This window comes from Xiphophorus hellerii, chromosome 12, assembly GCF_003331165.1.
Source record: "Xiphophorus hellerii strain 12219 chromosome 12, Xiphophorus_hellerii-4.1, whole genome shotgun sequence".
NCBI lineage: Eukaryota > Metazoa > Chordata > Actinopteri > Cyprinodontiformes > Poeciliidae > Xiphophorus > Xiphophorus hellerii.
In genome coordinates, this window is record NC_045683.1 from 22,157,056 (window position 1) to 22,180,539 (window position 23,484).

A 23,484-nucleotide genomic window follows, 5' to 3' on the forward strand; every position below is an offset into this window, starting at 1 on the left:
AGTAAATAAGCAGCAAAGTTTGGATTTAGACGTGAAGTTACCAGATTTTCTAACTTTCCACCTGAAAGTTTACCGATCTGAGTAGCAGCCTGTCCTCAACAGAAATCTCTAACCACTTTCGGAGAACTATTTTAACCTCTCAAGGAGCAAATTAAGAAACACAATGCATGCAGCCAAAGGCTTTGAATGAAAATATGCAAACTGGATTGACAACATATTGCCAAACATCAACTCATATGGGAACCTACAGTAGGATCAGCTTTTAGTTCACTTTTACTTTACTTTATGTGTCCTAAATTTGACCCATTGAGGTTTTGACATCATTGAATAGATGAATTATATGAAACTACAAGAGTGCCATTGAATAAGTAAAATAAGTACAATAATGTTTTTCTATAAGTGATTTTGTATATCATTGGAATACTTTATCCTCACAATTAGCATTTGGCTTTCTTTTAAAATTACTAATAATTTTAACATTCTCCTTTTGCATATGCAATAAATAAATAAATAGTAATGGACATGGATGATTAAGATAACAGTTTGAATTTTGATTTTAAATAAGTAAAATTTAGTCAGTGAACGTTATCACTAAAGGGTGATGTTAAAATACAAACGGTTCTTATAAAATTTATATGAACCCTTTTATTACCATGAATCCAGCACAATCAGTGTGTGTCATGCACAGTGATGTAATCAGAAAATAAAAACAATCTAAAAGTCATGACAAAGTAATTCTGAAAATGGATTAGCCATGAAAAAGCAAATACCTTTGGGTACTACACTGTTTATTCAGACATAGAAATACTAATTCCTACATAATTAATGAAAAACATTTAAATACAAATACGATGTTATATCTTCACATATATTTTCTTGTACTCAAGTCTCTACATTTTCACCAAAGATGCTTTTTGAAGTGTTTTCTTATTAACAGGAATCCTGTCAATGTCCAGGAAATGAAGAGATTCTTGGTGTGAATCCTTCACAATCAAAGATCCAAACAAAGCATGAGGAGACGACTCAAATAACAGAACCACTTTGCATTGCATGCTTTATTTCCAAAAGACAAAAGTAAAACATGTAGTGTCTGACTAGAGTTAACTAAAGGTAATACTGGTCCTTTCAACCAACCACTCCTGTCACAACATTACATTATATCACACACTGGTTCAGACAAAGGAGACTTGATCATCACTGCGTCTTGCTATGGTGAAGCAACAGGCCAACTGTACAAACAAGACATCCAAAACTTCACTTCCACTAATATTTGGAATAAATAGAGAGTGTACAGGTCCCTCATCACTTACCACAAAAATAAGCAAAACACAGTAAGAAGCGGTTTCTATCATTAAAACCAGGTTAAAACATGAACTGGTACCATACACATTAAAAAGATGTTACTGCACTGGAGTTACAGTTTAACAACGTGCATCATAAAAATCACTCATCAAGAAAGAAAACTTAAACAGTGCCTCACGCTTTATAAGTGTGTGTGAGTGTGTGTGTATGCTGCACATACGCAGCATCCTGCGAGGTTTCAATTAAGTCAGGGAATAAAACAGAAACCACATTCCGCATTTCAGTTAGAAGTAAACATAAGAGGACAGCATGATGACTCTTGTCTTTGGCAGTAAAAGAAGATGCATTTGAAAAAGAGTGAGAAGAGACATTCCAGTGCAGGAATGCTGCGCGGCACGGAAGTAATGATGAAAGGACAGACTGAGAACAGCTGAGATGTTTTGGGAGATAAAGCACTTGGTATTATGTACAGTAAGTACATAGAAAGCCCGTCATCGTCACACGGTGCAGAATGGGATTTAATTCTTCACGGATCATTTCCCCTGCCCCCCTTTTTTGTCCCATTGAAATGTTTCAGATCATTGGACAAACTTTAACATAACCCAGGGACGTACAAAATCACATTTCTAACGTCACTTAAAACCAACTTGTTGTTGAAAAAGCAATCACATGTAATGCTGAATCAACAACATTTTTGTGAAATCTTAGTTATGTCAGTCAACTTTTTTAAAAAAAGAAGAAAAAACCCCAGAAATCATAAAGGGGGCAAATATTTTTTCATGACAATCTAATTTCTTTTATAGCAAATAAAGACCGCTAGATACTTTTGCTGCTGCTCTAAAATTTCAGAGCCTTCCGGCCGTCAAGTGTTATGTTTCAGTAATGTCAAACTTCAATTCCAAAGCCTTTTTTAAAGGTAGATTTGAGGAGAACATCGGTTGAAACATGACAATAGGAAGGTGAATAAGAAGCAGCGCTCCTGTTTTTAAAATGCCATAGTGGCAGAAAACAACAAATGCCTAAAGTATACAGAGCGTGGCAGCCGACGCATCTAATCTACAGGGCTGACGTTCAGTTCTTGATAAGATACAATCTGTTTCGAAGTCAACAGATTCCCGTGCACGAGGGTTAAGAGTTCTGAATGTTGAAACAACAACAAAAAAAATGAACTCGTAGCTCATAGCTTTACAATATATATACACAATGTTTAGAAACCGTTTTACAACAATAATGAGGGTTTACATTAAAATGTTGAGAACTAGTAAAGGATCTGCCCACATGGCTGCAAGCAGGAACTCCATGTTGAATAAAATCAGCATGGAGAAAGCTGCAGCTCAGAGATCAGATAACATATGAAAGCAGACGGTTTCATGAGTCCTGCAGGTGGAAGAGAATAATGCTGGCATCCAGGGTGGCTGAGTTGTGGGGCTGCAGCTGAACACCTGGAACAGACACAGAATGAGACAAAACAAATGCACAGTATGGTTTTAAACTTCCTGTCTCCTCTGGAAGGATAGCTCAGTAGCTTTTGATTCAAAAATATTAACTCCAAAGGTATTTAAACTCCATTAATCTTTCTACAAACCCCAGGGTTTCATTGGGATGTTTTTGTGACAGACCAACGTAAAATAGTACAGAACTGTGACGTGGAAAGTAACTGACACATAGTTTTAAATGTGTTTAAAAAATCTGAAAAGTGTAAAGTACCCGGTCCCTGTTGAAGAAAAGGGTCTCCACAACTCATCTCTTGAAAGAAAGATGTTTTTAATTTCAATGTGATCTTCCTGGTTAAATAAAACGAAACATCCTGTTTCACCTTTGGCACAGTGTGTTCAAGGTGCAGTGCTGGATCCCTCCACACAGTGCTTTGTGCAGAGGTCAGACTGCAACAACAAGTCTTGAACATTGGGATTATATTGACCCCTCAAAATGCAAAAAATCAAAAAGAAACAACGGATCTTTGTGGGATGTTCATCCCTGAGAGGAATTCATTATTTGACCCCCCCACACACACACACACAGAAAGACCATCATGATAAAGCAGTCCATCCTTAAACAAATAAATTTAAACAGCAGCAAAACAAAATCATGGCCGTAAAAATGCCAATATCCTGCCGGGGCGGGATGAATGCCTCTCCAGCCGGCCATCCGGATTGTAATTAATGAAAAGAAGTCGTGCAATGCACTTAATGTGTAGCCGCAGCGAGAGACCAGAGGATTCAATAGACATAGATCAGTGGAAGGTGCTGATCGCCTGTGCTTCAACTACACCGGACACAAAAGGAGCACTCGTGTCCCGCAGGTGCTTCATCTTAGTTCATATTCTGACTCCACTGGGCTGGCTTGGTTATGGCTCTCCAGGGAGAAGAACAGGATTACCACAATCTCTTTCTAAATCTGCCCTCTGGAAGCACTGCATTCTCACATATGGCGCTTTACTTATAGATATTCTTACCATTGAGAAGGATCGGAGTCAATGGTTATTCGTCTTCAGCGAGAAGGACAGGAATACGGGCTGCAGGGCACCAAAAAACACCAAAGAGTCACTCTGCGGCTGATTTATTGCCTGACCAGAATAGATGGTTTGTTAAAGGCTTACCTTATGGTCTCCCATGCAGACATTAGGACCAATTGTGTTGTAAAAAACACCCTCCCCATCATAATCTCTCTGAGACAAACAGAAAATGAACACAATCTAATATTTGTCAATTAAGAGTCTCCTGGGTAAAAATGAAATGTGCAGACAGTTCAGTCTGACCCTGTTGATGAAATCGTTGGCAGTGGGAGACATGAGGATGCGGTCACACCAGGCGGGACAGCGCGTGTTCATGTACTGCCTCGGCTTATGGTGGTCCTCACTGTAGGGGTAGCTACAGGAGACGACAAAATCATATTTCGATTGTCAGGTAGATCAGGAGAGGCTTTTGTAGATTATCGTTTACTGTTACTGTAAATTTATTCTCACCTGGGTGGAAATGTGATGTCCTCTTCCCTGACAGCATCAAGAAAGGGTGTGACCTCTTTGTCGTACTTTAAAAGCTGAGCGGCAAATAAAAACAGTAAATGTGTCTATTTTTAAAATTCCAGGTAAACCCTAGTGAGCCGTCTTTTAAGTTTTGGTTTTGGTGTGTATGGGTTTATGTGTTTCGTAATCTGAAATCTTTGAGAACAGAGCCGACTGGATCGCAACAACCTGAGTTTCTTGTTTTTATGGAGCAAAAGTCTGGAATGTGACCCTACCGCTCTGCCATTGTCCTCTCGGAAAACCGCCTGGTGCACGTACTCAAACAGCTTCTCCTCGATCTGCAGCAGCATCTGAAGGGAAGGGCGGGGCGGACAACATGAACGCCAGTCTAGGTCAAATCCGCCGAAGACTTTTTTGTTTTCTGGCTGCTGTAATTACCTGGCGGTCGTTGTCTCTTTCTTCAAATGTGATTCTCTCCACTTCGTAATTGCTGTCTTTCACATCTTTTACAACATCTGCTTCGATGGTCAGGAACTGGCCACAGCAACACAAGCAGAAATAAGAGGGAGTGGGTGGGAGTCAGTGTTCAAATATGAAGCTGCTGCACACACACACACACATATATATATATATATATATATATATATATATATATATAGTCCAACATACCTGGACTAATGTACGCGTGTCCAAACGGAAGTTAAAATCTCCGAACAGGAAGAAGGGCATAGCAGTGTAGCGGCTATCTAATAACCTAGAAAAGGCAAACAATGTTTTTATTTGTTTAACACAAAAGGTTAAGGTTTATTTTACATATTCTTTAAATATTCTGGTTTTTAAATTGGAACAAATTAATAGAGTTGCCTGAAACGATTCTATGCTGTTTTCATCTTGCAAGGACATATGATAAAGTATTTTATTTGGATTTCATGGGATAGATCAACACAAAGTATTGCGTGACAGAGAGGTACAATGCTGCTTTATCCTCAACATTTATTAAAACGAAACAGTTTAAAAGTGTGTCTCATTCATTTGTGTTCAGTCCTCTTTAATCTTTTATCCCTAAATAAAATCCAGTGTCACCAAGTACTTTAGGAAACTGGTAAATACAGTTAACGAATCTGTAATAATCCAGGTGTTTAGCATATCAATATGTTCGGGTGGCCCATTCAAATTGTACAGTTGCTGATCCCACCTGTTGACGACGTATTTGAGAGCGTTCTTGCGGTTGGCTGAATAAATGGAGGGACTGGAGTTGAGGGCAATAAGGTTTGAGGCATCGTGGAACAGGTGGATGTTGACCAGGTCGAGACCCCTGCGGGCAACACAGGCGTTGGCAAAAAAACAAAGGAAAAGAAACAGTTTGATATCAGATAAGACGACATGTGTGTGAGCAACAATGACAGTGTGAATGTATGATAGCGCATCTTTCCTATCAGTGTGTAGACTGCTGATAGCTCAGAAGTTTGTCCTTGTTGTGTCAGGAATTATGCATCAAAGTGATAACTATTGCCTCACATTGTAAAAACATAACTGAAACTTTTTTTGTTTTTATCTAGCAGAGGGGAAGTCCGTGAGTAGTGGCAGATGATTAAACTGGTTCAATAAAAGGACCAGGTTTATACAATCTTCAGTTAATTGTAATTGCAGGAAATGTTCAAGGTTTAAATTTGAAGATGGCAAATTTATGAAAATGTGCCATGTTTCATAACCTCGTGAAAACAACACAAACACTAAAAAAGGAGTGATGAAAATATGATTTTGTTGATAAGTTGTTACTGAGCTACAATTAATAAGACAAATGATTAATGACAAAGAATTCTGTTTGAATTTCCAAACAGCAACAACTAATAAATGTTTGATAATGAGACATTAACAAGCATTAACATTTTATTTTGTCTTCAAGTAGCATCACTGTTCAACAGTTAAAGTCAACTTTATGTGTTATGTGGTAAAAAAAAAAAAAGTATTAGATTGCAGAGTAATCTACATGGAACCAAGTTGAATTCCAGGTTAAGGGGAATAATTATATTTATAAATTAATCGATTTATAAATATCTCAAAACATCTCAAAATGTGAAAAATATTCTTTATCACTCATATCAAAAATGGAAACTCAGATTTATTACATTCAAGTGGAATATTTCAAGACTTTTTTTCAAAATGGTTGGCCATTCAGTGTAGAACAAATTCACTAAGTTGTATGAAAAACAAGCCGTATGACTGGCTGACAAAATCTCTATAGATTAAGAGCAGTAAACTGTAGAGCAGTAAACTTGAACTTTTGCCTTCAGAGATGATTCAGGGCGCCATGATGCAGAAGGAACAGGTACAAGAACTCCTTTGTGCCTTATTTCATCAAACTCCAAAAACCAGAGGAAACATAAACACACCATTGCAGATTATATTTTAGTTTCATTTTTACAATTATCGTGATAAATGTTTATGATGCAGTTATGGGAAGCATCTGACAGATTATTTAAACCAAATTTCCATTTTTATGAGCAATAAAGATTTTATCTCATCTTAATCTAGATCAGCTGCTCTTCAATCTGTAACTCATAAGTCTTTCAAAACTGGTTTACTGAAAGCTTTGATTATCTGGCATTCAACAAGACCCAGTTTAAGAGCTTGATCCAAGAGGCCAACAAGCTGTGAATTTGCCCCATTTCACATTTTGAAGTTGTTGATCTTCGTATGTTTTATATTTTATCTGTGGGTTTCCCGTCAGTGACTAAAAAAATCTTACTGATCAGTGCTTTGGTCAAAATCTTAAGCTATATGGTGACAAATCCGAGACTGTTGAAGTCAATTAAATATAACATCAGTGAAAAAACTTTTTTAAGTGTCAGAATTTCACAATTGTGTCTTTTAAATTCTAGGCTGTATAGTAAATTACTTTTACATAGTTAATTCCATAGCTGAATTTTTTTTTCCAAACTTGAAAAATAAATAAGATCAAATAAAATGCAACACTTTTGCAGACTTTTAAAGACTGTGTGGAAACTCACTTAGCAACAACACTCTTCAGTCTGAAGTTGTTACTGAAAAAGATTCTTTTATCAGTCAGAATCAGTGATTTTTTTTTTTACACAAAGCCATATTGTGAAAAGCTCTTCAACTCTGTTGTATATATAAAAAAAAATCATTTTGCTTCCTAAATGTTTCTTTGTGAAGACAATTACATGTTCTGTTCAACCCAAAAACTAAGACAGGGTTTTATATAAACGCTGATCATTGAATTTCTGCTCTCAATCCCGTCTCTTCTATGAGTGTATCAAACACTGGCCTACATATTAATCCGGAAAGATCACAAAAGGGTCGGTTTTACTCTAAATACAAGTGTTATTAAAACTCTCTTAACAACATGACAATATAATTTATCAAAAAATAAAGTGTTTCACTGTTTCTCAGGGTTACGTACTGGTTGTGTATGAGCCAGCGGGTCCTCATGTAGCCCTTTCTGGACCACTTGAACTGCAACAGAGACAAATGAGAGAGAATCGCTAAACACCAGGGAGCCATGTCTTTAAAGCACCAAACTGATAATTATTGATTCTTGCAGATAATTTGTCTCATCTCTGTGTCAGCAGCCCCAGCGGACTCATTTTTCCCAGCTTCTCCCTTCGTCCCGCTAGCATCCCCCTCGCCGTAGCGCTCCCCACACTCCTGCATACAGACTTACATCGGGCCAGAAATTCTTTGGGAATTTTTCTTTCTCCACGGTGGCGACGCCGTCCAGCGAGCCCACGTACTTGGTCTGTCCCACCACGGCTTTAAAATCCTTAACTGGGAGCAGCGGGGGGGGGGAAGGCAGAGCGAGGGCGGTGACATGGAAAAGAGTGAGAAAACATGCAAACAGCGATCAATAAACTGGTGTTAACCTCATCAGAGCGGCATACGTGATGAGGGAATCTATAAGCGGGAGCCATTAGACTCCGTTTGGCCAACTACGATCGGTTCGGGCCACACAGCGAGTGGCAGCTCCGGGATGTTTATGGCTCTTCCATAAGCTTTTCTGCCAAGCTTTTTCACACCTAACGTGACTGGACTATACAGCAGCCGAAATAACAGCTCCACTTTAAATTTGAGTACTTTGCAAATACCTGCCTAGGCAGTAGAGCCATCAAACTCTCATTACACAGAAACATCTTAAAATATCCTATGAAAAATGACAGGAATTTTGCCAATCATATGCAACAGCAACCCGGTCCCTCACGGGGTGGGAGCAATTGATCAAAGCAGAGGGCTACACTGCTTTCAGTTGGATTTTAATCATTTATTTTAAAAAACAAATGTATCGTGAAAAAGCAAAAACATTGAAATATTCATCACAACTTGATTCATTATAAACCAATAAAAATGAATGCAATTTTCACACTTTAAGAATTTCTTACCATTAAAGTCATAATGATAGATATTTTTCAGTGTCTTGTGGATGAAGTACATGCTGCCCAAAGCCTGTGGAGAAAATAAAACAGATGATGTTCAATACCCGATAAAGTAATCACAAACTGATTAAGTAACAGAAAAAAATTAGAAAAAAAAACTGTTAAATTTCTTTTTAAAAAATACAACAAAAAAAATAATTTAGTTGTATAATTTGTTAGTTGCCTATTTTAGTATTTAAGGCAAGCATGCGTAAAGTAATGAAATTTTTTTTTAATCATTTAACATTTTTGCAACCGACCTCTGCAATGACTAATTCAAAATGTAGCAATACATCATGTTTGACACTAATTATTGTTAGATGTGATTAAAAACATTTGTTCATTTAAAACATTTACCATACCAATAACTATTACAGTGTGTAGTTAAATGCATGACATTGGTTTTCAACCCAAAAAGCTAAAAAGAGATTAAAGCAGAGTAGTATCTCTTTAAAATAAGCATAATAAGAACAAAAACAGGAAATACACTCTTGGAGTACAGCGTAGTGTATTCTAATTTGTATTACCATAGTGAAAAGTGAAAAGAACATCATTTTGACACATTTCAGTATATCTGCAGTCAGACTAGTTATTGGTGTACTACAAATATACTTTTGTGTACTTTTGACGTCTGATATTTTGGGGCAAATTTGTTAGTCTTTCTTAGCATACTGGCAACAAAATATCAAAAAATTGAATATATTAAAATAGTTTTATTTTTAAATAGAGACTGTTGGGTCTAACATTTCTTGATTTTACTTACAAGCAGCATGGATAACTTCTAACAACACACCAGGGCATATTTGTTTCCAAAATAATAATAATAATAATTTTTTTTTAAAAAACAGTAGTAGCTGAAAAAGGTTTTTTAGGGGAATATTTTAACTGCTTCCTAACATAAGTGTCACGGGATGAAAAGGGTGGCAGGATGGGCAGGGTAGATGTAAACATGAAAAAGAGTCATCACTAGCTCCATCAGCAGGAACCAAAACATTACCATCTAAGTCCCTAGACCGGGGGTGCCCAAGTCCATCCTGCAACTTTTAGACGTATCCCTGCTCCAACACACCTGAATAAAATGGCTCATCAGCATCCATTATCTCTGCAGAGGTCTGGTTTCATTTAAAGCAGGTGTGTAGAAGCACTGACTTGGGAACCCCTGGCCCAGACCAAGTTCCTAAATCAAAACCTTACAGAAAACCTAAAGGGTAAAACGAAAAGAGTATAAAAGTTGACACATGGTTTTGGATGATTGGAGAGATGGTTTAATGGTCAAAGATGGCTCTATCTATGGTTCAACATTGTGAAGCATTATAGTAGACAAAGTTTTGTACTGTCTCCAAATGAAGGTTGCCCAAGTATTGACAGTTCGGGTGTTAACAATTGTACACCTTGTGATTTTGTTAAAAACATTTTTTTTCTTATTGGGATATATTTTATGTCCATTGAAAAGATTAATTAAATTAACAGTTGGAATTTTCTATGAGTTTCAGTGTGAGATTATGCTACTGCAACAGCAGACGCAACTCTTTGACAAATTTATCCACACCAGTGCACTTTAGTTTTATATATCTCTTGCAGATATCCTGACACTGCAGTCTGCAAATCATAACACACACAACTGTGCACAAACATGTGCCTAACCCTTTATCTTCAGGTCTGCATTTCAGAGAAATCATAAGCCATTCCTCAAAACGAAACTAAAACTAAATGTAGACACAAACACATGGCTAGTCTCAAGGACCAACTGTTTATTTTAGATAGTAAAAGCCTTATCTTCCAGTTAGTCACTAAGTTTTTCTGCTGTGCAAATCAAAAGCCACGTGAAACTTTTAACAATAAAAACATTCAGCAGAGCCACTTTCAGTGTGCACACTTCAGCGCCCAATCATCCCTGACATGGAGCTGACAATTTTTAATGTACTAACTGCCTGCTCCACTGATCTGATTAATCATGGCCTGTGAAATCAATAAAGACAGAAAATTAAAACCATTTAAAAGGTATTAAGCAGTAGGCTTGCTGTCTGAAAACGTTGGCGCTCTAAGAGGGGGCCGAGATAAAAATAAGTGAGCGCACGGAGGGGGGTAACGGGGTAAGGTCGTGACGGAGAGCTGGGCTACGCACACATACACACAGACGATCAGTCAGAGCATGAGAGATCTCTCCCTGAAGACATCGTTTATCTTCGGTGCCACAGTCATCCTCGTTTATTAAAATAGAGGTGTCTCCATTGACGGCTTCAGTGAACAACAGTTAGTGACCGACTTGTCTGACATAGAGCGACGGAGGAAATTACTGGAACAGATCTGCAGGAGTTGAAATGTTTCTACGAAGGAAAAAAAAAAGAAAAAAGTTCAACTGTCAGGTAAAGTTCCTCTCCAGAGATTCCTGAAGGTAAGCCTAATTCATGTGCGATTAGTAGCAGTGTTACGCACAGTTAGGCACACACACACACACACACACACCTTCACAAAGTTGGCCAAACACCCATCTTCATCAATCAGGTTTGTGCACAGTTTAATAAAAAAATATTGACTTTCAAGTGATTTTTTATCAAAACACCATTTGTACTGGGGATGCATGCCCCTCTACGTCTGCAGCCCCTGAGAAAAGAGAGCCCCTCCACCCCCACTAAGCTCTCTCTCTTGGCTTTATAACTGATGATCCGTAGCCAGGGGGAAACAAATTGAAAATCAATGTGGGTGGCACCAACGAAATGAGAATGAGGCATTACGTGGGGAGGTGGTCGGGGAGAGGGGCTGCAACCCTCTCAGGGCAAACAGAGAAGGGTGCAAACACTCGAGTCCAGAGGAAAACTTAGTCCCAGCTGTCCACCGCCAGCCCCCGACGCTTAATTTATCGTGTACAGATAGCCTGGGATCAATAGTTTTAATCTAGAGTTAAATGTATTGACTTTGGCCCGTCTCTCTCTCGCACCTGGTCATTGACTTTCCCCCCTTTTGGCTTCACACACCTTCAGTCTACAGATGCAGACATTGACCCCTACTGTCAGCCGCGCTGTGTGAGGGTTTCACCTGGGAGGAGGAAGGGTTAATAGTTGAAGAAAAACGCAGATACTTTTCTGTAAAGGAGAAATGTTTCTCCCTGCCAGGACTGAAACTTTGACAAACCCCATTACAGCCAACTGCAAGGACAGTTTAAACCCAAGGAAGCTGATTGGTGAAACATGAGGTTAAGAAAAAGGGTGGATGCAAGAAATGACCTGCATGACCAGTGTGGAGACTAAGGCTGATGTTCTATGACCTGAACATCAACCGCACAGCAAGGAGTGATGTTCGCATGGTATAACAATCTGGAGAAAACAATAGTACAGTAATATGGCATCTCTGAATTTACAGAAATATTTTTCAGCAAAAATGTAGAACAGGAATTATTTTACGTGCTGTTAAAATAAAACGAATCATAAGAGTTCTTATAATGTAATCTACAACATCTATTTGTGGACATTTTAACTCTAATACACAGACTGAGGCAAAATGCTCAATAAAACACTGGTGAACTTAGTACTTTTGATAATTTAATTCTTTATATGTTGACACAAGTATAGAAAACTAGTATAAGCTCATTCGTTAGTCTGGCCAATTATTTCATTGTTTTAATGTTATCGGAAGGGAAAAAAAGATTACAGATCATTTTCTCCAATTACAAGGATAATTTCTGATGAATGAAGTTTGTAAACCCTGAAAACTAACAGAAGAACGGGACTTTTTGCTTTTACTGTTCAAAGGATCATCATTAGTGCCGTAAATATCCCAAAATATAACAAAATTACTTTAGGTTCATGCCATCCATTCGTAGCAGATAGTCTGCAGTAGATTTAAAATTGACCAACTGGATTAACGTATTTAAAACTGATGATATATATTTGGGTGATTAGATCCTTAATGCTCACCCCAGATGTATATCTTTAGTAATTGAGATGCTAAAGCTCACAGAGAGCCGTGGGAGCACTGAAATGGTGAAAAACAAAAGTGTTGGGGAAAGGAGGGTTAATCATAACCAGTACAGTCATTGCAATTTTCATCAATAGGATTACTGTTAAGTATTTTCCGGATATCGCACAGCTCTGTTTAAAACCGTGGTGTAAAAATGATACAGGTGTCTGGCCCATCACTAGAACTGAATGATATTTGGAGCTGTTCAAAGTTTCATTCACCATGGCAAACACTCCAGTTATATCTTAAGAAAGGCAACATCAGATTACATTCTGCAGTCACCACCATATTTCATGGTGGTCATGTGTAATCAACAAGAATATTGCAGCTAAAGATTTTTAGAGTTTTGAAAGTATAACCTTGCATGAACTATGGCTTGGTTGCACTAACCGGCTCAAACCTGCTCACAGCTCCATAACACCACTGCCTACGGCAGCTATGGACAGAAATTCTCGGTCCAGTTACTGAAAGCATCACGGCTGACCAAACAAATCTGTCTTTGAGGGCCTCTCATCTCTCTGTGCCTGCACCGCGTTACAGCTCCAACATTGTTTTATACTATATCTAGAAGATCCATGTCCCATACAAAAGGCTGGGATTTTGAACACAGAGTGCTCATATTGCACGGAAGCTTTGATGTATGAAGTTCTGCCGAAGGAAAAAAGGTGAGCAAACAGAAAGAATGTATAAGAAATCGGATTTCCTAAAGAGGGCGCACCTGCAATATGTCATTAAAGGTTGTGAACCGCAGAAGTTTATTATTGCGCTTGATGAATTCATACTGTTAGACAATCTATATTTATTGAAATAGCTAAAAAGCAACAAACAAAGCATGCTTTCAAGGTTTTTAAAAAATGCCCTCCTAACATTGTCTGACATGACCTTATTACACAGTCAAATGGTTGCATTTACATTAATATCAGCAAACATCTGCTGCAGATTCCTATCGAGCATCAGAGTGCCTCTGAGGCCACCTTTATGTGGAGGAGAGCGCCATCTTGTGGAAGAATATTGGAATATCTCCAATAGGTTTCCTACCGTAAAGCTGTCTTCCGCTTGGAACTGGGTGTCCACATAAATGCAAGTCCTGTCAAACTCCTTCATTTCCTCACTGGACTCTATGTTGCTAGGAAGAGGAAGGGGAATTAATTTGTCAGATGTAATGCACTGTAACTACATGGTCATTGTGGTTACTTTTTAGTAGTGTTTTTACCAAAAGAAGCTTTCTGCCTTGTCCATGTTGACCATGTAGTCCTTTCCTCCCACCTCCTGGAAGTGCAGGGCGATGAACTGCGGCTTGTACTTCCGGACTGTCTGTTTCAAAGCCAATAAAGTCTAATGTTCAAGCTCACATTACAGAGTGCTTTAAGGCTGACCATTACAGCTCATCAGAGGTCTTACAGTTTTTTTTCCATATTTGGAAGAGCGACAAAAGTGGGAAAGTATTAGCAAAGATTGTATTTCTTTTAGCTGCATGAGATCGCCCACATTAAATTTTTATATGTTAGAACAGAGAGATCACTACTAATGCGAATATAAAATGTTCAAACTTACCTTATACAGTTCTTCTAACCATCCACTTTGGATTTCATCCACCTTCGAAATGAAAAAAAAAAAAAGTAAAATTATTTGACTAATAATCAGTCACTTATTCAATAGTTTCAATCAATGTAAAATAAAAACTATATGCCTCATATTCTGACCACATTCCCTTAAGAAGCTAATTAAAACAATTACACTTTTAGCCTCTCATACATGATCGTAAAAATCCAAATTTTCTGTTTGTGTTACAGAAAGAAATCACAACATAGCTTACTTAAAGAAGCAAAGAAAACAAACAACGAAAACTGAATTAAATAGAACAATATTCTTTCATTTTCTTTTTAGATACATTGTGAGGGATTTACCCTCCTCAACAGGTGTTGTTTTTTTGTGCTTCCTGTATTGTTGCTTTATTTAATATTTTGTTTTGATCATCCTCTCTTTCCTTTGAGGTCATGTGCTGCCATGGAGGCGCGCCCATGAGCAGTGATGCCTAGGACCTGGTGTTTCCAATTTACCTTACTGGGAAGGTCCATTGTTTGAGAAGGAGGAGAGATGTTTGTTTTATTTTTTGTTTGGTCCCAGCTTATTTTTGTTTTTGTTAAATTGTTAGTTGTAATTCTGTAAATATTTGTTTAGGAATATTGTTTAGCACAAATGTTTGTTCTTTCGTTTACCTGGAAATGTAATTGTTGTCTCCGCCCCTTAATTAGTCCTGGCCATGCTTTAAAAGCCAGGTGGTTTGAATCAGAGGTGTGGCTCCCTCTTGTTTGGAATGTTTGTCAGTTTGAAAATGGTAGTGTAATGTGCAAAGAACTGATATAAAGAAAAGTTTTAGAGCTCTATAATGGGTGGACTTTGTCTGATTTTGGATCAAAAACCAACATACATCATCAAATAATTGACCAAAATCAACGCTGGCATTCCATCATAAAACACATAGCATACATAGTTTGAAACCATGTGCAGAATGACTTGAATTGTGTCCGATAATCATTTGGGTAATACAACCATAATATAATATGCCTAATAAGCAGTGAATCCAGACTTTGTGTGGTTTTTATCTGTGGTTAATTGTTTTTAAACAAAACCAAAACGCAGAATCACAACCTATGACTCAATGGATTATAAAAGCAGCTCCAGCAGCAACAACTAGCAGTTTCTGTCTTCTTCATGGCCGTTTCAGGGGAAACTCTTGCTAACATGTCGCTTCAGTTTTACTGACCCAAGAATACTTTAATATAGAGGAGCTGATGGTGTACTTAGTGAGAATAAGTACACCAAATCATCGAGTTTCCACTACTGTGCTTGATAGTTATGATAGTAACTAGTGATGATTTCCACCAAAATATCCTCTGTGCTTTAGAGATAAATATCTCTACTTTCCTCAAAAAAATGTTATTCTGGATGTGCTAAACACTTTTCATATGCAGCTTTCCAGATGTAAAATTTAACATTACATTTCATAATTTGAAACAGTTTCCATAATTGTTTCAAATTATGGATGGCCATTTCAAGTAAAGATGCTCCTAAAAAAAAAAACTCAGTGAAATCATTTGACTATTGTTTATAAATTGGATTCTGTGAATACACAATTTTAAATTGAGCACTTTAATTGTTAAAATCTTCAGAAATCGGTGTCCAGTTTGTTATGCACTCAGCGTTTTCTTTTTGTGTGTTTTTCAAATCATAGTGTTGTGAACTTTTACTCTTCAAACGCTAAATGAAATATTTTACATTTGAGATGTATGGTAGTTCTGCACAGCCTAATCGGACTCACGGAAGCTAGATGGGGAACCTATTCCAGGAAATATTAGCAGCTGTTTTGAATGTTTTTCAGTTGTGAATGAATCTTTGTTTGTGTCACTGCAGGTTGTTTGGTAATAGCTGCCCTTGCACTGCTTCAATGAGTTGTTTAAGGATCTGTTTTCTCAATAATATTGTATCGAAACACACTTTCATTGCAACGGACCAATAAACTGACAAAACTGCTCATTTAATACAGGCTGCATCACATGCTAGTGATGAATGGTAGCCTCAGGCTGCTGTTATGTTTACCTTTTAGGTTTTGCTAAACAAATAATGTTTTGTATTAAACTTTTCTTGGTCAGGTCCAGGTGATACGGCTGCTTGTGAAAAAACAAACAAACTTTTGTCCCTAAAAATAATAAATGCATTTGTAGCTAAAGAAAAGCACATGTTAAGTTTTCAGTGTCAATGAATTTCTGGCAAAAATAATTTATTATTCAAAACTCTATTATTAAAATCTTAAAAGCTCCCAACATATCCACTTGTGGATTGTTATACTATGGCCTTAAAAAAGCACAGACCCCTGGTCAAACAGCAGGTCATTGTGTAATTTGACTCAGCAAACATAATTTCACTCTTCCAAATTAATTTGAGGTTTTCCTGTTCAAGTTAAACATGAATAAAAAAAACATATGCATTTCAAAATTTGACTACAAAAAAGGTAACACAATTCTTTCTTTTCTTTACAGAATTAAGAAAGTCAAAGTGATATGAAGACTGTGTGACACCACTTTGCACATCTACAGATAACATCGGCAGCTATAAGTCTGCAGCCTGTTGTGTACCCTGCTCAGCAGATTCATCTCTAACTAAAGCAACATTATGAGTTGAAATTACTGCAATGTTAACAAACTTGTAAAGTTCTGTTCCATTTATGTATTTCTTAGATGAAATTGAACCATTATGCATTTTTTGTTGAAAAATGATGGCAGATGTTTACCCAAGACCAAAAAAAAAGGTTGCAGTTGATTCATAAGGTGTTTCAATAGTGAAGTGTTTTTTATTTCATTTTTCTTTCCATCATTCATTTGTGAAGATGTGATTGATATTTCTAGAAATCAAAGAGGGTTCAGCGAAACAAAACGTCAAGACGTAGGTGGGAAAATTACCATTAGATTCTGTTAAAGAAAGACTTTCCATCAACGGCTGCAAAAATGCTGGAGGGATTCTCCCTTTAAAGTAGTTTTTTTTTTTTTTAGGCTAGTAAAATTCTGTTTAAACTTTTGGCATAAAAACAAAGCTGCATTTTTTAAATAGTGTATTTCAGTAAAATATCTCTGAGGAAAAAAGGTCCACTTGGAGCCTGGCTTGTCTTACACAGATGCTGCAAAATGTATATTTTGGTGTGTCAGAGGTCAGTGAAATAAATATATCTAAATGTCATGACTGCAGAACTGGCTTTGCATAGTGCATTTGCATGACAGGGATGACAGAGGCCCAGTGCAGGTGAAAGGTAGGAGACCTCACAGCACTCTGCCTGCAACCACAGCCATGTTTGCACACTAATGAAGATAAACACTTGACAACTAGATTTGTCTCCAAATCTTTATTATTAAAAAAAGTTAAGCCCCTGAGCAGACGAACACTGCAGTCCAGAATTAGACACGCTAGTTCTGTTTCAACAGGAGCAGCAAAGTCCGTTTTTCAGTGTTACTGAAGCAGCTAGTGTATCTGATCCTAAAGTCCATTTCTGTGGAGCATTAGGATTTAATCTGCGGTCTGCTTAACATCCTTCTCTCACCCTGAGTCAACGTTTCAGAGTGTTTGTTTATAAGAATAGAAGGGGCCCTGTGTTAAGCAGAAAGGCTCGACTCCCCTAGGGAGAGCAGATATTCATCCGTTTATGCATTTCCCACTGTGGGATCTCACATGGAATCGTTGGACCTAAATTTGCTCAACGGAAATATGGTCCTGAGCCAAATTTCCATGACTGCAAGCGCCCTCCTTCCTGCTAAGTCTGAACGTTTCACCCAGCCAGCCCAAGGCTGAAACAAGGGAGAGTAATGGATATTTACATACGTTTTATAACAGACTGGAGCCTCGAAGTTGCTCTAAATGTGGCAACTTGCACAACTATTTAGGAACATAAATAATGTTGTGTGAGAGACCAAGTACAAAATGACAAAGTTTTCTAAGATCTGGGTTTTGGGCTGGTCACTCCCTCGTGTTAATCATGTCTGTCTGGCACCCTGATGTTTCTGACTTATTGGAGTTTCTGTCTTGTTCAGTAGCATTTCATGTTCAGCATAAGGCAACATGACTTCTACAGCTGACCCATAATCCCTGGTATGAGATCCCTGATATGAGATAAATGTGCCCAAAAACATAGTATAATATATATTCCCAAAACATGATGCTCAAGCGGCCACAAAATACTGTGGCTTGAACTCACAGGATCAGTGTTGACCTTCACTGATCTCTCTGACTTAAAACTACTGAAGACACATGCGTCATTAAATAATAAACTGTTCTTTTAAGTAGCTGCAATCACAAAGGACTGCTAGGATGTACTTTTTGGTGTGGATTGTTTTTTATTTCAAGCATATAAATTGCATTAAATTGTCAATAATTAGCATATTTGGCTAGCTAGATGGTCTTTCACTGTTTTTTATGCTCACACCTGATATATACCAAGACGGTAAAGTTCAGGGAGAGTGCTTGGGACATACAGTAGTAATGATGGAAAAGAATGAGAAAAGTGAGAAAACTGGGTCCTTTCAGATCAAAATTTTCAGTGTTTTCAGTGTCACAATGGCAAAATATTTTGTCTTGCAAATATTGTGCAGCCCTATTCCATGTACACAAACCTCTAAGCATAGTCCAATATTAAAATAAAGTAAACTTTGTGTATTTAAAGTATGCCATGACCTTTACTTAACCACAGCGCTGCTTCTGGTTGAGCTACATTTCCATCTCAATAAATTAGAATATCCTTGAATAAGAATATATTCCAGGAATTCAATTCAAAGAGTAAAACTCATACAATATAAAGATTCAAACAGTAATATATTTCAAGTGTTTATTTCTGTTAACACAGATGAATATGCCTACACCCACCACAAGCAAGGCAAGCCACAAAAGGTTATGTTTGAAGCAGCTGGCTGCTGCTTTATCCAACCATACTAATGGAAAGTTGAGTGAAAGGAAACAGTTGTGTGAGCAACAAGGATAAACTGTGAAGCCATACAAGACAATTTAAGAGCCATCTTGCACAAACATATCACGAACACGGGCTATAGCTGTTGCTTTATTTTTATGTAAACTTGAACTAGATACAACAAAAGTAGCGTCATACTTGCATTGGAGAAAAAGAACTGAACTCACTGGACTGTTGCTAAGTGGTCCAAAGTCCTCTCTTTAGTAGAACATGAATTTTGTGTTACATTTAGAAATCAAGTTAAAGTGAAGAGGAAGAGAATCCCCAAATGTTTGAGGTACAGTGTGAAGTTTCTACATTCGGTGCCGACTTGGGGAGCTGGGCCCAAAGCTCCAGACTAACGTTTTACACTGTTTGCCATGTCTGACGTTGTTTCTGTCTGTGTAAAGAGGACAGCAGAGCTGAGCCAAGCCCTTCTTAACCAGTTAAAACATGTCTGAGAGTTGCAGCGGCTGAAAGCCCACAGAAACCCACTTATTGTGAGGATGAAATGGAAATCTCTTTCCATTTTGCCTGTTGAATTTCAAGATTCAACAAGCTTGTTGCTGCGTTTTCTGCATTGTGGAAATCATAGGGTTCTGCATTTTCTTTTTCCTGGAGCAAGTGGTTACACTGGTGCAAACTCAGATTTGTCTTTTTAGGCAAACCACTCACAAATTAGGTCTCATGTGCAACCAGTTTGACACGGTTGCACAAGACCTGAGTAATGGTATTATTTTCAACAAAGGTTCCACAAAGCAAGTTTGACACGATTCACTGACTGGGTTCAGCCGCATCATACACGTGAAATAAACAACGTAACAACAAGATAAACAGAGTGCACTCTGTAACCTTGAGACAAATTACTAGTGTTGGTCCACCGTTGTTTCTCAAGTCCAAAGGCAACATAGCCGTCTGCTGCTTTCATTGTATTGTAGGACTTTGAACCTCCTACAGAAGGTAGAAATACTGATACTTTTTACAAGTATTGGTACATGCAAAAAGTACCAATACCAATTTAATGACAACAATATTACTCTGTTTAATAGGGCATCAAACTGGCCTACAGAGAGTCTATACTATGTGTCAGGAAGAAGATCTGTACACATTGATAAACTTTTATTTATCAGAATCAGAGACGATGAAAGGTCAGCCCTCCTTCAGTCAAAACTTGGTCCTGCTGTGACCTGAATGGAGGGCTAAACAACATATTACCTCTCCAATGATGATCACAGCCAAGCGGGGGTCTCCTCTCACCATACAGCAGTAATCACCTCAACAAACCTTAGAGCACTTTTAAACAAACTGAAGTTGACTAACTTGCAAAGTGATGGTATTATTTTCAACAAAGGTTCCACAAAGCAAAGCTGCCATAGCAATTGGAGCTCTACTGCTCCAAGTAAACTCATCCATAGTACACATTCTCTGCTCTGTCAAGAGGAAGATGAGAGATACCAGATCCAACACTACAGACCAGCGGAAGGCTGTTAGGAAAGCATCCTGGACTTAGAAATACTTTTCAGGAAAAAAATTTCCTGTTTTTTGCTTGTTTGTTTGTTTTTGGTCATGTGTAATATTTAAAGTTTCAGAACAGAGGCTAGCTATAAGATTTTTATTAGCTCTAAGACATAATGATTAAAACTAATAGAAATAGAAGGTTGAAACTCAGTTACTCAAATTTCACTTTTTGAACCGAATCACTGAAATTGACTCTTCAATTACATTCTAATGTGTTGAGATGCACCTTTAAGTGTGGACAGCAACATAAACAGCAGTAGGTTCATGAGTTTGATTTCAATAAATCTTTTTACATTTATCCAAACTTATAAAGGTATATTAAGGTTTTACTTGGATCCCGACAGTAGGTTTTGAAGCCTCTCATACTTGATCAAAACGTTGTCCGTTTGTCGAGGATCGGGTCACGTGACTCGTCGACAGGTAACGTTTGCTTATATACGCTACTCAAGAAAGCGGAAGGACACCGCTGAGCGCGGCTGTGATAAACACGATTCACCGACTGGGCTCAGCCGCATCATACACGTGAAATAAACAACGTAACAACGAGACAAAACAATGCATCACCTGTAGGAACCTTACCCAACATTTATGTCAACATTGGAGACCTTACAGTAGCCTGCCCGTAACTTGCTGCAACTCGTTTCAGCGTGAGCCCTAATCTAATCCTCCGCCGTTGCTACCGTGGTGGTGTTGTGTGCCTGTTACGGCAGTTTTTTCTTTCTGCGGGACACTTACATTGTTGAAGAGCGAGCCGACGTTTGCGGTGACGAGCAGCACGTTGGTGAACGTCTCCATGTTTAACCGACCACTTTCACGAACCGTCCCGGTGGTAAAAAAAAAAACAAAAAACAAAAAAAAACTTCCGACCCGTCGGTAGCGCCTCTGTTGGAGCTTAAACGGGCTTACCGTGCGAGCCAAAAAAAAAAAAACAACCCAAGTTTATACCAGCTGTGGTTGGAAGTACGCCACCATCATCTCAGTATGTGAGCGCCGCTCGCGGTCCAACTCGGTTGCTGCTGATGGCGGGCAGTCGGTTCAGGTCGTCATCATGCACCTCGGTAGGGCTCATACTCATCGCCGAGTCTCCGGGAGCGGAGAGTTTAGCTGCGTGGATTCCCTCCCCCCCTGCGAGTTAATTGGACTAGTAGCTTCTTAAGGGACTAAACGAGTCGGTGCCGCTGCCTTCAAAAGTGTTCAAACAACCCGGAGGAAGCCCACAGGTTGTTTTGACAGCCGCTCCGCCCTCGCGCAAGTAGGACGTACTAGTTTGAAATTTAAAAAATACTTGACGTGACAAAAATGCTCGTGCCGTATTCCACCGCCACGCACGCGTCATTGTATTTCAACCAGCCCCGCTCACGCTACTCTAACCAAATCCCCAAAGGAGCGAAATACTGTTTGCGTTAAAAGTATTTTTTTTTTTGTGTGTGTGTCACCGTGATTTTAAACATCTCAAAATATATAAACTCACTGAGACTGAAATCATAATGTAGCATCATAATACTAACTTTAACGTCTCCCACCTGGATTTGTTGACAGGACAAACATTCATGGTGCACTCCACAAATATGCCACACAAAGTCGTAAAATGTCAGGTTGAAAAGTTTTCCACAAGCCATGACACAGCAAACATTTGAAAGAAGGTGCTCTGGTAAGACATGTCCATGCATTTTTTTTTTCCTGCATGTAAAATCCTTTGTATGGCTGAAAACTGACACTCTGAACATGCTCTCCTCATTTGGTGAACCGGGAACCTGGAAGCTGGTCAAAGCTGATTTGAAGATGGACGAAGCTAAACGTAGCCACAGCTCTTATGGGATGATTTAACTCAAAAAAATATTTATGTATTTGCATTGCCCACACTTAATCCGTGTAGATACCTGAAGATATATGTTCAGCCACTCTCTGTGGATAGTGATGGACCTATTTTTGCAAAGAAGAATGTGTAACACTTGCGATGTAGGTCAAAATACTTGCAGCTGTCGTTGCAATAAAAGGTGATTCTGCAAAATGCAAAATATTGACTAGTAAGATTTTGTTTTGCAAAAAAATTGCTTCATCTTATATTGCAGAATATCTGAATGGCGCTTGTGGAAAATTCTGTTACTGTAAGAAGCACAAATCAATTTACTGCAAAAACTAAAATCATGATTCTACTAACCACCATGCATTTTGTTAAAGCATTCTACTCTGAATGATTATGGAATGCACTGTGGGGACATTTGAGTGTAAAGAATATGGAAATCGTGTGGTTTGACATGAAACTTGAATGTTGTTTTTTTTTCATTTAAATGCTCTAACCCACAAAGTACTAAGAAAGGGTAACAGGTTTTGTTCTACCATCATCGAAAACCTCCATAAATTGCCTTCTTGACCAAACAAGAAGTAATTTTACTTTGCTATTTTTTGAGCCACTTACATAAATCATTACAACAAGGAGGATCTAAAAACACTTTAATGCATTCTAAACTGGTTTCTCTACATACCACACACTCATAATGTGACTGCCAGTGAACTGGAAACCATTTTTGAGCTCTGCTATCTCTGTACAACAAAAAAACATTTCAAATAATTTACATAACAAGAAGTTTATATTTGATTGGGCCATGGGAAACAATTTTTTTTTTCCAATTTACCCAATTATTTTTCTGTGAACTATGTGATGGTAAGATGCATGTTTCTCAAGAAACGGCCTCAGATAGTCGCATCGTTTTCCGCAGCACCATCCGTTGGAGTCAGTAGAGCTATAAAACCCTGTGAAGTAAATGGATCTGTGCCATCCAGTGGTTCAGAGTAAAAGGCCATAAAGCAAAGGCTGCTGGGTG

General features: G+C 38.2%; 1 protein-coding gene across 4 annotated transcripts; it reads right to left on the reverse strand.

Annotated features, from left to right (window-relative positions):
- Positions 1-1,028: 1,028 nt before the first annotated feature.
- inpp5l (inositol polyphosphate-5-phosphatase L) lies at positions 1,029-21,907 on the reverse strand. Of its 4 annotated transcripts, none has more exons than XM_032578768.1 (16): positions 21,605-21,907; positions 14,209-14,250; positions 13,868-13,968; positions 13,693-13,780; positions 8,665-8,728; positions 7,953-8,056; positions 7,692-7,744; positions 5,463-5,582; positions 4,937-5,021; positions 4,706-4,801; positions 4,543-4,617; positions 4,268-4,341; positions 4,061-4,172; positions 3,902-3,970; positions 3,758-3,817; positions 1,029-2,744 (listed from the first exon to the last, which is right to left on the reverse strand). In XM_032578768.1, the coding sequence occupies exons 1-15, from the start codon at positions 21,632-21,634 to the stop codon at positions 3,776-3,778; spliced, it is 1,155 nt and encodes a 384-aa protein (XP_032434659.1). In that variant the 5' UTR covers positions 21,635-21,907; the 3' UTR covers positions 1,029-2,744; positions 3,758-3,775. The 4 variants fall into 4 exon arrangements, with proteins under 4 accessions (XP_032434659.1, XP_032434657.1, XP_032434660.1 ...); XM_032578766.1 differs by having other exon boundaries at positions 21,395-21,907; XM_032578769.1 differs by lacking the exon at positions 21,605-21,907 and adding an exon at positions 21,239-21,321.
- Between the last annotated feature and the right edge of the window lie 1,577 nt (positions 21,908-23,484).

Bases quoted from the DNA above. Each gene is read 5' to 3' on its own strand.
- inpp5l (XM_032578766.1), bottom strand. From the start codon at position 21,454: ATGGAGACGTTCACCAACGTGCTGCTCGTCACCGCAAACGTCGGCTCG. The intron at 8,729-13,692 runs GTAGGAAACCTA...TTTTCTCCACAG, and splicing joins AAGCGGAAGACAGCTTTACG to GCTTTGGGCAGCATGTACTT. The intron at 3,818-3,901 runs GTAAGCCTTTAA...GGTGCCCTGCAG, and splicing joins TCTGCATGGGAGACCATAAG to CCCGTATTCCTGTCCTTCTC.